We start from the raw sequence: 16,292 nt of genomic DNA on the forward strand, positions 1-16,292 counted from the left end.
AAATAGACTTAGAAATTAAGTTGAATAAGTGCAAAATATAGACTGATTACAAGAACATCACATATCACAGACTCTCTATGATGTCCAGTAACTCTTGTCTCTTAAAATTAGTGAAAAAGCAGAAATGAAAGGAGGTTGTGGGAAGGAGAAGGATGAATGAATGAATGCTTTACTTCAGAGGTCATACAGTTATGAGGGGTGAGAGTGTCAGGTTGTAGTTCAACTCTCTAGCAATGAAAAGGTCAGGGACTAGAGAGTGAGTGAGTGTTGTCAGTCAGAAGTTTTCATTGAATGAAAAAATTATAAAGTGAGTAAAAAGCAGGCATGGGGTTCATCAAATGAAGCACACGCCAATTTGTAATTTCTTCTGAGTTATTAAATAATGTTTCTTATAAATTTTAGTCAATTGTTTATATGACTAAATATGTTATATGCTCTCTAAATTGTAAAAATTATATAATAGTATTAACATGGCAACTTGGTTAATAAAAAGAAGCTGGCATACTATTCTCCCTAATAATTTTGAATAGATGCTATTTTGTGGTATTTTTGTCTATAGACAATGTCAATGATTCTGTAGGAAAAAGTGAAATACACTCATATTGATTTCTTTACTATACATTTAGACTAAATCTAAACCATCTTTGTATCCTTGAATAGATAGGGTCTTTCATAAAATGTTCTTAGGCTTCTGAAATTTGATTTAATGAGTATCTGTTCAAATAATCTACAGTTCTTTCTTCTGTTTACTTTTGATAGTGAAAAAAAACTAAAACTATTTCACTATCTGAATTTTCTTTGAAGCAGTGAGTGTAAGTGATAAGAGCATGGTATCTAACATTAAGCAGTCAGTTCAAGTTTAGCTGCTTGTGCTTTGAAGTTATATGACTTCAAGAAAAAGACAAATGTCTTGGCCTCTGTAAGCCTTAGTTTACTTCACTTGTAAATTAAGGGTATTAACAAGTGACCTCATAGGATACTGTGGAATAAAGTGGTGATAATGTATTTAGCCCATATAATCAGCAATTTGTAGCTGCTGTTTTTATCATTGTTACTGCTGCTGCTGCTGATGTTAATAAGAGTGTTAAGAGTGCTGATGTTAATAAGAGTGCTGATGTTGCAGTCAGTTTCCTTTTGTTTTGATTTTGAAAAGTCCACTGAACTCAAAGAAAGAAAAAAGTGCTACTGAGAGTAGCAGTGAGACCTATTCCGATAGATACAGTTCTGCAATGAAATTTACCAGCCTTCAGTTGATTCCATTTGTGTTGGAGGCTTCTTAGGAGTATCAGTTGTACATGACAAGAAATGTGATTCTAATTGATAGAATAAATCTTGTGGTATTTATAAATGTTATGATCATTTAAATTGTAAAATGGTATGTAAATATCAGGTAGCATTTCTGCAATTTATGGTTGTATTTTGATACAATAAAATTTTGTATTTCTCCTAAATAAGATTGCTATTCGCCGTGCACATGTCATAGACCTTAGGATTGGTGGGTCTGTTGAGATCGCTGATGTCGAAATCAGTCCGGTGAGTATGTTACCTATTTGTGTAATCATCATAATAGTGTATTGATTTTATTTTTCACATATCCCCTAATGAGCATATATAGGTTTTTAAGTGTCTTCGTATGTAGTAATTTAACATATGTAAATGAATACATGCTATGTGTATATATATATATATATATATATATATATATATATATATATATATATGTGATGAGGCAAGATATTAAATGAAGTTTATGAACTCATCCTTGAATTTAAGTATCACAGCACACATAATACCACTAAAACTTTCTGTAGGATTTGTTATAATCCTATACGTCACAAAAGATCATTGTTTTCCTGAATCTTATTATTAGCCTGTTATTTTTTTCTGATTTTTTCATTCATTAGTTTTGTTTGTTACTGGTAAGCTTTATAACAAAGATGTAATATTTGTAGTCTTTAGTAAGTTGATTTTAATTGAATATTATGTTTCCAATGTTCATCTAAGCTCTATGTTGTTGTTGTTGTTGTTAAGTGTCATAGAGTCAGTTCCGACCCATAGTGACCCTGTATAGGGTTTCCGAGGAGCAGCTGGTGAGCTGCAGCCAACCTTGCAGTTCAAATGGTTTTGCAGTCTGGCGCATTCACCTGCAGCGCCATTTTCACTACTGCATAATTATTCATTATGTGGACAGACTACACATACTCATTCTCTTGTCTACTCAATTGGCTGCTTCTGTTTTTTGTTATTAGTATGTGTATTTCCTGAGATCATATGTAAAATGTTCTCTGGGGATGGAGCTGCTGAGATACATAGAGAAAGTGCAAGTTTGACTTCATAATATAATGCCAAAATTGTCTTCTTAAGTTTCCATATTCCATTGCTTCACAGAATGGGTTAAAAGGAGTGATTTTTTTTCCCCCATATACAAAGAATTAAATTTGCATGATAATTTCTGGATTTTGCAAAGTTAATCTATGGAACTGAGTTGGTTTTTTAAGTAAAGCACATCAGAGCCAGTTGACGTTAATAATGTGTTAGGCTTAACATTGGAACACTATTGTCTCATTCTCATTTTTATATTGTATATGATTATTTTACTAAGGAACTACATTGTTGTTAAGTGCTGTTGAGTCAGTTCCGACTATAGCAACCCTGTATAGTGTTTCTGAGGAGCAGCTGGTGGGTTTGAACTGCTGACCTTGCAGTTCAAACTGACTTTGCAGCCTAGTGCTTTATTCTTCAGCACCACACCAGGACTCCAGGGGACTATATGGTATCTGTAGTAAAGGTACCAGAAGAAGGAATCCTATAGAGTTTATGGTGCATGCACATGCCAGACATGTAAGTTAGAGTTCAAGTACATTAAACAAACATTCTTTATACACCTACATCTTATCAACTGTCTTGTTACCTGAAATTTCACATTTATGACAGTATTTTAAATCTACTACCCAACTATTTTGCACATTATCAACATGGGGATTATGGCAGCAATGGCCAAGTAACATCCTCTTCCTCTAGGAGCATCTCCAGGTGATCTCCAGAAAGCTGGGCCATGCTGCCCCTTTCCCTCTACTCTCTTCTGCTGTCAGAGGCACTGCATCCGGTTGAGTGCTTGTCAGTATCTAGCCAGTTAATGCCTGTTCTGGATTTCCATCTCCTATGTGGTCTGAGGCACTGCAGCCCAAACTTTGTTTGGGGTGGAAAAGAAAGAAAGAGGCATTGGCGAGGGTGTTTGGAAGAAATGAATACAAGTTTAATGGCATCCTATAGTGAGCTGCATTGTGCTGGATTCCTCTGCCTGGGTTGGGATAGGTGTATGGCCAGGTTCTCAAAGTCTCCTTCTATGCAGGAAGACTTCTATCCATAATTGGATTCATCACAGACATGAGCAAATCAGTATATTTTTTAAATTAAAAAAACAAAACAAAAACAACTAGAAACCTCAGACAATAGATGGTCTGAAAACTGAATAAAAAATAAGTCCTCCTCCTTTTTCACCAATTTTCACATAACAATTTTCGCATAGTGACCTGGTCTTTGGAATCTAACCATGCCAGGAAGTGAGGCGTGAGTGTCAAGTAGGTGTTAAGGATATAAAGATCAATCTGGATTAATTTCTACTAGGAAAGATATGTAAACAAATAAATGAATATGATGAAATAATTTAATGAAATTTTAGAGACAGAAATAGTTCTGAACACAAGTGAGTAATTATGGCTTCTCTAAGTGGGGTTTAAAGGATATGTAATAATATATCATCAGGCAATTACAAATTAAGGAAGGGCTTTCCTGATAGAAGGAACAAGATAAAGATACAGAGAAGTGAAACACCAAAATGTGGGTTGTAACTAACAAATCATTCAGCTTGTTTGAAGTATTAAGTGATAGGATGAGAGTGGAGCTAGCTGAAGCTGGAGACAGTCATGGGGAGTTTCATAATCCCTGTTAAGGAATGTGGCCATGGTTCTGTAGATGAGGGAGAGCGGAATCATCAAAGTTTTAAGCAGGGAAATGATGTGGTTACATTCTCAACTAGTTTAATTTTGGCCAAGTTGTAGGAGGGAGAATTGGAAAAACTAAAAATCTAGAGACTAAATGAAAGTGATAAGTTACTGATTCCATAAAATTTCAGTAAGGATAAGAGATGTGGAATCCATCTGTTACCATCAAGTATATTCCAACTCACTGTGAACCCTATAGGACAGGGTTAGAATTTCTTCTTAGGATTTTTTGAGACTAATTTTTTCACAGTAGCAGGCAGCCTCATCTTTTCCCCAAAGAGGTGATGAAGGAAGTAGAATGAACTGAATTTACACTGGACTGCTAACTGCAATGTCAGCAGTTGAAATCCAGCATCCACTCTGCAGGAGAAAGATGCGGCTTTCTATTTCCATAAAGATTTACAACCTCAGAAATCCTATACATGGTCACAATGAATTGGCAGTGGGTTTGGTAACCCATTGCATATAAGAGGTTGAGAGGGGAAGGAAAAAAGTAGCTAATTTATATAGAGTTCTTTGTAATAAAGAATGTCCTTGATAAACCTAACAGTATAGTTTTCAGTTTACATTCTTCTATATGCTATTACTCTACTTTGTAATGACTATTTCTTTTTTAAATTCTAGAATGTATTTAATTTCTATGGCGCTTATGTCGGCAGTACCCAGATTATCCCATTTCTAATTAAAAATAAAGGCATAACCCGGGCCAGAGTAGAGTTTAATCTGCAAAAATTTGAAGATTTCACCATGGAGTTGAAAAACAAATCTGGTATATGTTTTATTTTTTAATGGTATTATTATAAAAGTAAAGCCGTTTTAAGTTGTTGTAAGTTACAACTGGAAATAATTCTGTAAGTCAAGGACAATCATGCTTAAATTTGTTTAATTACTCAGTGTATATTTTTTAAATTTTGGTAAATACAGATATAACAAGAATTTGCCATTTCAACCTTCTTCACATATACAAATCAGTGACATTAAATTATGTTCATCATGTTGTTCAACCATAAGCCTTATCCATTCCCAGACTCTGGTAGCATAGTGGTTACAAATTGGGCTGCTAACCTCAAGGTCAGCAGTTCGAAACTACCAGCCATTCTATGAGAGAAAGATGAGGCTTTCTGCTCCTGTAAAGATTTACAGCCTCGGAAATCCTGTGCAGTCACTGTGAGTCAGAACTGACTCCATAGTACTTAACAACAACAATAAAAAACAAAAACTCAGTGCCCCCTAAGTACTGATTGATCCTTTCCCCTTCCTCCCATCAATCAACTCCCGATAAACACTAAAAAACTTTGGTCTCTATGCACATGGTTTTCTAGATATTTCAGATAAATGGGATCATACAATATCTTTTTTTAATGATTGACTTATTTCACTTAGCTTAATATTTCCAAGATTCATCTACATTATGACAAGCATAAAATACCATTTTTCTTTCGCATTTGGTTTATCCTTTTATCTGGTGAAGGACATTTAGGCTCTTTCTATTTTTTTATTCTTGTGAATAGTGCTAAAATGAGCATTGGTGTACACATATCTGTCTGTGAAACTATGTAAAGTCAATACGATTTAATTTTTAGAAATATATCAATATTCATATTAGAAAAGTTTGGTAATACAAAACATATCATTTTGCTTATTAATTGACTTAGTATATAAATGAAAATATAATTATTAATTTATAATTTAACTGCTCAAACATTTCAGATAAATGTCTTTGGAGAGCTTTCTGTAAAATTCATTTATATATTAGGTGTTTATTTTTAATTGTTGTTGTTGTCAGGTGCCATTGAGTCGGAACTGACTCATAGCGATCCCATGCACAGCAGAACAAAACAATGTCTGATCCTAGGCCAACCTCACTCCCGCCGCCACACTTGACGTCATCAATGATGCCACCTGGCTGATCCATCATGATGGGGGTCTTCCTCTTTTTCTCTGACCCTCCATCTTACCCAGCATGACATCCTTTTCCAGCGACTGTTCCCTCCTGACAATATGTCCAAAGTATGAGAGATGAAGTTTAGCCATCTTGGCCTCTAAGGAGCACTCTGGCTGCACTTCTTCCGAAACAGATCTGTTGGTTCTTTTGGCAGCCCATGGCACTTTTAGTATTCTCCTCCAACTCCACAATTCAAAGGCATCAATTGTTCCACGATCTTCCTTATTCACTGTCCAGCTTTCACATCCATATGAGGTTATTGAAAATACCATGGCTTGGGTCAGGCACACCTTAGTCCACAAGCTGACATTTTTGCTCTTCAACACTTTAAAAAGTTCCTGTGCAGCAGATTTGCCTAATGCCATACATCGTCTGATCTCTTGACTGCTGCTAAAATATGCATTTCTGTAATGCACTCCTTTGTTTCACTGGTTAAGGCACTGTAAGGCAAATATGATCTGCTATCTGTGTTTTGTAGATAGAGCCTTATATGAATACAACCCATTTGTTTACATATTGTCAGTGATTACTTTCATGCTATCCCAACAAAGTTGAATAGTTGTGACAAATATCATTAGGCTTGCAAAGACCTATAATGTTTACTATTTTGAACTTTACAAGGAAAAGTTTGCCAACCCTTGATTTAGCTATTTCTTCATCAATATCATCAAATCTCCATTGTATGAGTAAAGATGAATAAGATACTTCACATATTCTCAAGAAGTCTACAGTTGGTGTTATTAGTTAGGGTCTCTATAGTAGAGTGATGACTCACTCTGAAGGTTTAAATAAAGACAGTTTAATGAAGTAATTATTTATAGACGTATAGGTGGTGCTGGTAGTGTGCCGGCGATTTGATTCCAACTAAGAGCAACCCAGCATAGAGATTCTGAGGCTGTAAATCAACTTTTCTTGCATTTTTTTTTTTTTAAGAGAAAACAACAAAGAATGGAAGCTGCTACTACCACCTCCAGACCTGAAGGGACAAGAGAAGCTATCAAATAAAAGCATTTATTTCATGGCGTTGAAGCTATGAAATAAAAGCCAAGTGTTAAGAGCTATGTTGTTAAGTGTCTTCGAGTTGATTCAGACCCATAGGGACTCTGTATAGGGTTTCCAAGGACCAGCTGGTGAACTTGAACCTCCGACCTTGTGGTTCAAACTAACTTTTCAATCCAGTGCATTAACCAATAGTTGTTGTTATGTACCATGGAGTTGGTTCCGGCTCATAGGGACCCTGTGCAGGGCTTCTGAGGTTGTAAATCTTTACAGGAGCAGAAAGTCTCATCTATCTCCCGTGGAACAGCTGGTAGTATCGAACTGCTGACCCTGAGATTAGCAGCCCGATTTGTAACCATAATAGGTATAAAGAAATGCAGCATTGCTAGAAATGCAGTCCTGATAGTACCCTCTGATATCTTTCTTGTGCTTCCCAGTGGCTGAAGGTTAGTTAAGGGAGCCTGATCTATATATACTGTAGAGGTAGGAACAGAGCAGAGCAGAGGAGGATGGCTACCAATTCTAGGTAAGCAAATGGAAACCACCCAACACAATAGTGGACAAAGAATCAAGATATTGCCAAATGACATGATTGTTGTTGTTAAGTGCTGTGGGGTCGATTCTGACCCATAGTGACCCTGTATAGGGTTTCCAAAGAATGTCTGGTGAGCTTGAACCATCAACCTTGTGGTTCAAACTGACTTTCCAGTCCAGTGCATTAGCCCACAGCACCACACCAGGACATAATAGGTGCTGTAAAACCAGTTAATGCATATTGCTGAGCACATAATAGAGGAAATTAGCCCAAACTTGGAAATAAAGATATCTTGGAGAAGTTGACATCTGACCCAAATCTTGAAGAATGAGAAGAGTCTCATGCAAAGGGGATATTGGAAAGAATGTGAGTAAAGGTCTAGGAATGTTGTTCAGGATACCCAGAACATAGACAAGACTGGAATGGCAGGTGGGGCTCAGAGAATCAAGAGACTTTTATATGTCTATAGGTTACTGGTAGTGTAGTGGTTATGAGTTGGGCTGCTAACCTAAGGTCAGCAGTTTGGAACTACCAGCAGTTCTGCAGGAGAATATATATATTTAGAGAGATGAGGCTTTCTGCCCCCATAAAGATTTACAGCCTCAGAAACCCTATACAGGGCTGCTATGAGTCAGAACCAACTCCACGGCACACACCACCACCACCATAGGTTAGGCAGCCCCATTAAAGAAATTAAATCCGGGGAATAGTATGAATATTTTGTTTGTGTTTTACTGATTTTCTTTTTTGAGCAGTGTAGAGAATGGGTAGGGCTGGAAAAAAAGGTGTGGGAGTAAGGGAAGAAAGACCAAAGACAGAGACAGCAGTCAGAAGTTATGCCCATATAGGTGAGAGAGAACTTGGCCTCAGGAAATGATGCTGAGGATGGGAAGAAGGAAAGTAAGATACAGAGAAAATAGAAATGCTCTAATTTGGTGACCTAGAGGATGTGTGTATTAGAAAAGAAGAGGAAATAGCTGGAGGTTCCATTTATAGTTTATGGAAAATAGAAACAGGATACATTTAAATGTGTGGGCATATTGTGTCTAAGAGGAGGATATAGCCCAGGAAAGATAACAGTAGGAAGTTGAATATGAGTTCTTTATTCATCTTTTAAAATCTGGATTTTGAAATTTTAGTTGTTTTACCACTATTTTCCCTGACTGACTTTTTTTTATATTTACCTGTCTTGTTCAATGGACCACAGACTTTTCTTGATTATTCTGTAAGACTACGCTGGAAAATGCCTTCATTTCTACCTTTCTACATTAGTTCATGCCTCCATCTAGTCTACTGCAGCACCTCATTAAGTGCTTTCCCTCCCTCCAGGCTCTCTCCTCATACTAATTCCAAAATGGTCTTAAAAAAAATATCTCATCACATTTCTCCTCATCATAAAAATCTCTGATTTCCCATTAACATTAGCAGTGATTATCAGCAGCAGACTGTTGAAACAGTCTAGGAGACACATAGGTGATCTTAATAATTAGAAATGAAATATATGTATAATATGTCCTGAAAATATATTCTTTTATAATATCCTAAAGTTTTACTTATTTATGTTATTGTTTAGAATATTCACAACAAAACATTCACTGATTCAGTGTACAATTCAGGGACATTTATTACATTCTAAAACTTGTGCAACCATTTTCATTCTCCTTTTCTGAGTTGTTCCTCCCTTATTACCATAAACTCACTGATAGTTTCCTGGATAATCTTTCCATATGTTGTTGATAAGTGCCTTCGAGTTGGTTCCCACTCATAGTGACTTCCTCCTTTGCCTGAGTCTCCTTTTTCCTGTTGTTCCAGGTAAATAGAGACCAACTGTTGATTCTTGAGAATATTTAATTTTTAAAATACTTGTGATAGTGTCCATCTTTGACAAATTACACTTTGGTTTTTTACAAAGGCTTGATCAGTTCAGGATTCTTTGAGACAGTGACTGATATACTAGGACATGGTGCGGTCCACTTAGTATGTTTCTAGCCTGTCTTGCCTGTCAGAGCTCCACCTTTCTGCTGTAGCTATTATTATTATTATTGTTATTACTGGCTTCCTTTTAATCATAATGGGTTTCTCTTCTCCTGGCCTTCTATTTTGGCTGCCTAAGGAGCTCAGATAGTGTAGTGGTTACGAATCGGGCTGCTAATTTCATGGTTAGCAGTTTGAAACTGCCAGCTGTTCCACAGGAGAAAGATGAGGCTTTCTGCTCCCGTAAAGATTTGCAGCCTCGAAAACCCTGTGCAGGGTCAGTATGAGTCGGAAGCAACTCAACAGTACTTAACAACAACAAGAAGTCAATATATTTACAATACTTCGTAAGCTCTATTATATTGTTGCTGTTAAGTGCTGTCAATTCGGTCCTGACTCATAGCGACCCTGTTTAGGGTTTTTTGAGGGCCTGTTGGTGAGTTTGAATTGCCAATCTTGTGGTCCAGTGCTTATCCTATGTTGTTATTGTTAAGTGCCTTCGAGTCAGTTCTGACTCATAGTGACCCTGTATAGGGTTTCTGAGGAGCAGCTGGTGAAGTTGAACCATCAACCTTGCAGTTGAAACGGCTTTGAAGTCTGGTGCATTAACCCACAGCACCACACCACAAATTCTGCCTGTATTAAATGAATTTCTATGCATGTAGGTGCTCCATGAGGGCAAGGACCACACTTACAAATATTGTTTTTCTATAATCACTCAAGAAATATTTATTAAAAGTAGCTTGGATTTTTAGATTATATAAATTACAAGTTCATGTTGTTGTTGTTGTTAAGTACCATTGAGTCAGTTCCAACTCTTAGCCACTCTGTATAGGGTTTCCAAAGAATGACTGGTGAGTTTGAACTATCAGCCTTGCTATTCAAACCAACATTGCAGTCCAATGAATTATCATGCAGCGCCACACCAGGACTCCATAAGTTCACATATACTCCAAATATACTTATGAATATATTTCATTGTTTTATTTATGCATCCATTTTCATTATATTTTCTATAAACTCTCATTATGTTTCCATTCTAGGTGAGTATTCTTTGCTTTATAATATGGGTATTTTTTCTGCATTACAAATAATACTTTCAGAGATACATATTTAACAGTTCTTGTTGTTGTGGTTTAATAGTTTTAGCATACCAAGGGTGAATACAATTAAGTGGATTAAAGGAGGGTGGTCTGAGTTATTGAAGTTCATTTCCAGACAGGAGCAAAGGAAAATATTACATGGATAAGGAAAATGTTTTAGGGAGAAAATATAATTTTCAGAATTATGTAGATGAGAACAAAGATTGGACTGCAAAAAAAGTTCCATCTTTTAGGAGTTCCTTTTAGCAGTTTATATAATTGGTTCCATAACACATCTGTCAGTTTATCTTACAGTGGTGGCTTGTGAGTTGCTGTGATTCTAGAAGCTATGCCAGGGGTATTTTAAATACCAGCAGAGCCAACCACAGTGGACAGGTTTCAGATGAGCTTCCAGACAAAGACAGATTAGGAAGAAGGAGAAATGAACTACTTCCAAATATTTAGTCACTGAAAACCTTATGAATAACAGAGAAACACTGTCAGATATAGTGCCAGAAAATGAGCCTTTCAGGTTGGAAGGCACTCAAAATGCATGATGACACGAATGGAGTAAAGCCCGGGGGAGTAAAGTCCTTGGGACCTTCATTTGTTGATGGGGCACAACTCAAAAGGAAAACAGCTGTAAACATCCATTAATAATCAGAACATGGAATGTACGAAGTATGACTCTAGGAAAATTGGAAATTGTCAAAAATGAAATGGAACACAAAAACATCGATATATTAGGCAATAAATAGTAAGTTGAAATGGACTGGTAGTGGCCATTTTAAATCTGAAACCACATGATATACTATGCCAGGAATAACAAATTGAAGAGGAATGGTGTTGCATTCATCGTCAAAAAGAACATATCAAGATCAGTCATGAAGTACAACACTGCCTGTGATAGGATAATATCCATGCACCTACAGGGAAGACCACTATTATTCAATTTACACACCAACCACTAAAGCAAGTGAGGATGAAATAGAAGAATTCTACCCACTTCTTCAATATGAAATTGATCAAACATGCAATCAAGATGTATTAATCATTATTGGTGATTGGAATGCAAAGGTTGGAAACAAAGAGGAAAGATCTGTGTTGGAAAATATGGCCTTGGTGATAAAAATGATGCTGGAGATCGCATGATAGAATTCTGCAAAACCAGTGATTTGTTCATTTCAAATACCTTCTTTAGATAGCATAAGAGATGATTACGCACATGGACCTCACAAGATGGAATACACAGAAATCAAATTGACTACATCTGTGGAAAGAGACGATGGAAAAGCCAAAACAAGAACAGGGGCAAACTGTGTAACAGACCATCAATTACTCATATGCAAATTCAGACTGAAGCTGAAGTAACTGAAAACAAGTTCATGAGAGCCAAAATATGACCTTAAATATTGTTGTTGTTGTTGTTATGTGCTGTGGAGTAAGTTCTGACTCATAGCGACCCTGTACAGGATTTCCGAGGCTGTAAATCTTTACAGGGCCTGCGGAACAGCTGGTAGTTTCAAACTGTTGACCTTGAGGTTCATAATCACTGATTCATAACCACTATGCTACCAGAGCTCCTTATGACCTTGAGTATATCCCACCTGAATTTAGAAATCATCTGAAGAACACATTTGATACATTAAACACGAAAGACCCAAGACCAGAAGAGTTGTGGGATGACGTTAGGAACAACATACAGGAAGAAAGCAAAAATCAAAATGGATGTCAGAAGAGACATTGAAACTTACTCTCCAGCGTAGAGATGCTAAAGCAAACAGAAGAAATGAGGAAGTACGAGAGCTGAACAGAAAATTCAAAGGTCAGCTCGATAAGACAAAGTCAAATATTACAACAAAGTGTGCAAAGATCTGGAGTCAGAAAACCAAAAGGGAAAAACATGCTCAGCATTTCTCAAGCTGGGGAAACTGAAGAAAAATATTCAAGCCTCGACTTTTTATATTGAAGGATTCTCTGGGCAAATTATTGAATGATGCAGAAAGCATCAAGAGAAGATGGAAGGGGAGGTGGAGATGGGGACATGGAGAGAGGGAGCAGCTGAGGACTCTAGATTCATGAGAAGAGAAGGACTGAGAACTGGCAGCCAGGAGGCAGACTTGCAGAAGGTGCCCTTTGGTGGTATAAATTGGTATATATGCCTGAGTGTTTAAAAAAAGCAAAAAAGAGCTAAAGTGAAGAAAGAGAACTACTGTTATTGAATGGTACATGGAGGGGATTTTAATCATTGTAAGGAAACAAGATGTATAATTTGTTTAATATAAAACTGATGATCTGCCCTGTAAACTTTCACTCAATTCACAATAAAAACTTAAAAAGAAAAGAAAAGAATAGAAAGTACAAAATAAATAAATAAATAAATAAAGAATATATACAGTAAAATGTAAAATAAAAAAAGAAGATTGAAGCCACTGTACCAAAGGAAATGGTTGATGTTCAGCCATTTCAAGAGGTAGCATATGATCAAAAGCCAATAATACTGAAGCAGGAAGTCCAAGGTGCATTGAAAGAATTAGCAAAGAACAAGGCACCAGGAATTAATGGAATAAAAATTGAAAATTTTCAAGGAAGTGAGGCAGCACTGGAGGCACTCACTCATCTATGCCAAGAAATTTGGAAGACAACTATCTGTCCAACTGATTGGAAGAGATGTATATTTGTGCCCATTCCAAAAAGAGGTGACCCAATGGAGTGCGGAAATCATCAGACAATATCTCTGATAGCCTATGCAAGTAAAGTTTTACTAAAGGTAATACAGAAATGGCTGCAAGCATATATTGACAGAGAACTTCCAGAGGTTCAAGCTGGATTCAGAAGAGGACGTGGAACAAGGGATATCATTACTGATGTCCGATGGATCTTGGCTGAAAGCAGGGAATTCCAGAAAGATGTTTACCTGTACTTTATTGACTACGCAGAGGCTTTCGATTGTATGGATCATAACAAGTTATGGACAACACTTCAAAGTATGAGTATTCTTGAACACTTAATTGTGCTCATGAGGAATCTGTACATGGACAAAAAGGCAGTTGTTCAAGCAGAACATGGGGACACTGAATGGTTTAAAATTAAGAAAAGTGTGCGACAGGGTTGTATTCTTTCACCATACTTATTCAACCTGTATGCTGAGCAACTAATCTGAGAAGCTGGGTTCTATGAAGAAAAACATGGCATCAGGATTGGAGGAGGCAGACTCACTAACAACCTGCAATAGGCAGATGATACAATCTTGCTTGCTGAAAGTGAAGAGGACTTAAAATACTTACTGATGAAAATCAAAGAGCACAGCCTTCAGTATGGATTGCATCTCAATGTAAAGAAAACAAAAATCTTCACCACTGGACCAATAAACAACATTCTTATCAATGGAGAAAAGATTGAAGTTGTCAAGAACTTGATTCTTCTTGGATCAACTATCAACAGTCTTGGAAGCAGCAGTCAAGAGATCAAATGATTCATTGCATTAGGCAAATCTGCTGCACAAGAACTTTTTAAAGTGTTGAAGAGCAAAGGTGTCAGCTTGAGGACTACGGTATGCTTAACCCAAGCCATGGTATTTTCAATAACCTCATATGCATATGAAAGTTGGACAGTAAATTAGGAAGACCATAGAAGAATTGATGCTTTTGAGTTATGGTGTTGAAGGAGAATATTGAAAGTGCAAGGGCCGACAAAAAAAACAAAAAATCCATGTTGGAAGAAGTGCAGCCAGAGTGCTCCTTGGAGGCCAAGATGGCCAAACTTCGTCTCTCATACTTCAGACATATTGTCAGGAGGGACCAATCCCTGGAGAAGGATATCATGTTTGGCAAGGTAGAGGTTCAGAGAAATAGAAGAAGACCCCCAGTGAGATGGACTGGCTAAGTGGCATCATCAATGGGCTCAAGCGTGGCAACAATTGTGAGGTTGGCTCAGGATCGGCCAGTGTTTCGATCTGTTGTGCATAGGGTTGCTATGAGTCAGCACCAACTTGAGGGCACCTAACAACAACAACAACAACAATTGGTTATAGTTTTTGACCCTGAAGTTTGCATTAATGTAGGACAATTGCTTCTGTATCCTTACCAAATGACACTGTTTGTGGAATGATTCATTTTGTTTATAAATTACCTCATATATAAAATTGTTATTGTTTTCTTTGCAGACCCCTTGAGTTTCAATCTTCATTGGAGTGAGAGTCTTCCAATTGTGTTTGGACCTAACATTAAGTCATTGACCTAACATTCAGTATGACTGAGAAAATCTTCTTGAACTTTTGAGTTTTGGCTTATGGTTGACCTTTCCAGTTTTGCTGATATATGTTTATTCCAGATTTGGATATCAGTTTTACTGGTTAATATCTTGCTATTAAGAGATATGCTTTATCTAATAACCTTTTAAAGTTCTGTGCAGATAATCAGTAATGCTTACATGTTGTTACTTTCTCTCTCTCTCTCTCTCTCTCTCTCTCTCTCTCTTTCTCTCTCTTTCTTTCTTTCTTTCTTTCTTTCTTTCAGCAGAAGTTGAAGACTCTGGAGTTCCCGACATATATTCTTGGGAGCTAGAGCAAAAGACAACTTTGGAATGTGGTCTAGCTTTTTCTCCTAAAGAAGTAAGTTCATAATATTGGAGTGTAGTGGGATTGTGGATAATTCCAAACAAGAAACTGTCAAACATCCCCTAAATTCTGTTTGTAGTGGATCTTGTCCTAACTTGTGAGCTTGCCTGTGTATGTTGTTGATGTATGCCATTGAGTTGGTCCTGTAAAAGGTTGAATTTAGTGAAAGCAGTTCATGAGTTAGAATTGTACACTTTGTGGTTACCAATCCAGTGCTTATCCTACAGTGCCACACCAGTGCCTGAATACACACTCTTTAATTTATTAAAATGATTGCTACAGGTCTCTTGCCCGTGCTTGTAAGGTGCTTCAGGAAGTGAAGAGAGCACACAAAATGAACATATGGACTCTTTTATGCTGTCTAGAAAATTCAAGATTTGACTTACTGTGAAGGAGAGGAAAGGTTAAACTAACCCAAAAATCACTTATATTTGAGGAGGGTGTGCGTGATGTTCTTGCAATCACTAACTGAAATTACCAAGCACATTCTGTGAAGATATAAATAATCAGTATCTGCTGTGATACTGATTATTTTTATGTCCTCTTTTTGTTTAATGATTTAAAAAGAACAAAAATAAAACAAAAGCAACAACAAATAAACAAATACAGTTAAATGGGGAAAAACCTTGGTTTTAGTTTGGTTCAGTGTAAATATTTGGATTCTATGTATTTGGATATTATATTTTGAAACTGGAGTCCTGGCATGGTGCTGTAGGATAATGTGTCAGACTGAAAAGTCAATTTGAACTGCAAGGTCAGTGGTTCAAGATCACCAGCTGCTCCTTGGAAGCCCTATACATGGTTGCTATGGGTTGGAATCAACTCCATTTAACCACAACAACAATGTTAAAGAGTTGAAACTATCGTATTTTAAACTTTGATGCATCCTTCTTATCCTCATTTTATTCTAGATTTTCCAGTAGTAGTCTAATAATAGGCAAATGCGTAGTGGATACGAATCGGGCTGCGAACCTTAAAGGTCAGCGGTTCGAAACTACAAGCCGCTCCGCGGGAGAAAGATGAGGCTTTCTACTCCCGTAAAGATTTACACCCTCGGAAACCCTGTATAGGGTCGTTATGGGTCGGACCCGACTCAATGGCACTTAACAACAACAACAACAACATCCCTTTCATT

At 36.9% G+C, this 16,292-nt stretch overlaps 1 protein-coding gene across 1 annotated transcript in view; it reads left to right on the plus strand.

The window, feature by feature from the left end:
* The window catches only part of LOC102821848 (chromosome unknown open reading frame, human CXorf22), a 106,499-nt gene that overhangs the window by 67,274 nt on the left and 22,933 nt on the right, over positions 1 to 16,292 (plus strand). The window contains 3 exon segments of the mRNA XM_006870156.1: positions 1,456 to 1,533; positions 4,629 to 4,773; positions 15,057 to 15,151. Coding sequence (XP_006870218.1) covers positions 1,456 to 1,533; positions 4,629 to 4,773; positions 15,057 to 15,151 — 318 coding nt within the window.

This window comes from Chrysochloris asiatica, unplaced genomic scaffold (genome assembly GCF_000296735.1).
Source record: "Chrysochloris asiatica unplaced genomic scaffold, ChrAsi1.0 scaffold00139, whole genome shotgun sequence".
Classification (NCBI taxonomy): Eukaryota; Metazoa; Chordata; class Mammalia; order Afrosoricida; family Chrysochloridae; genus Chrysochloris; species Chrysochloris asiatica.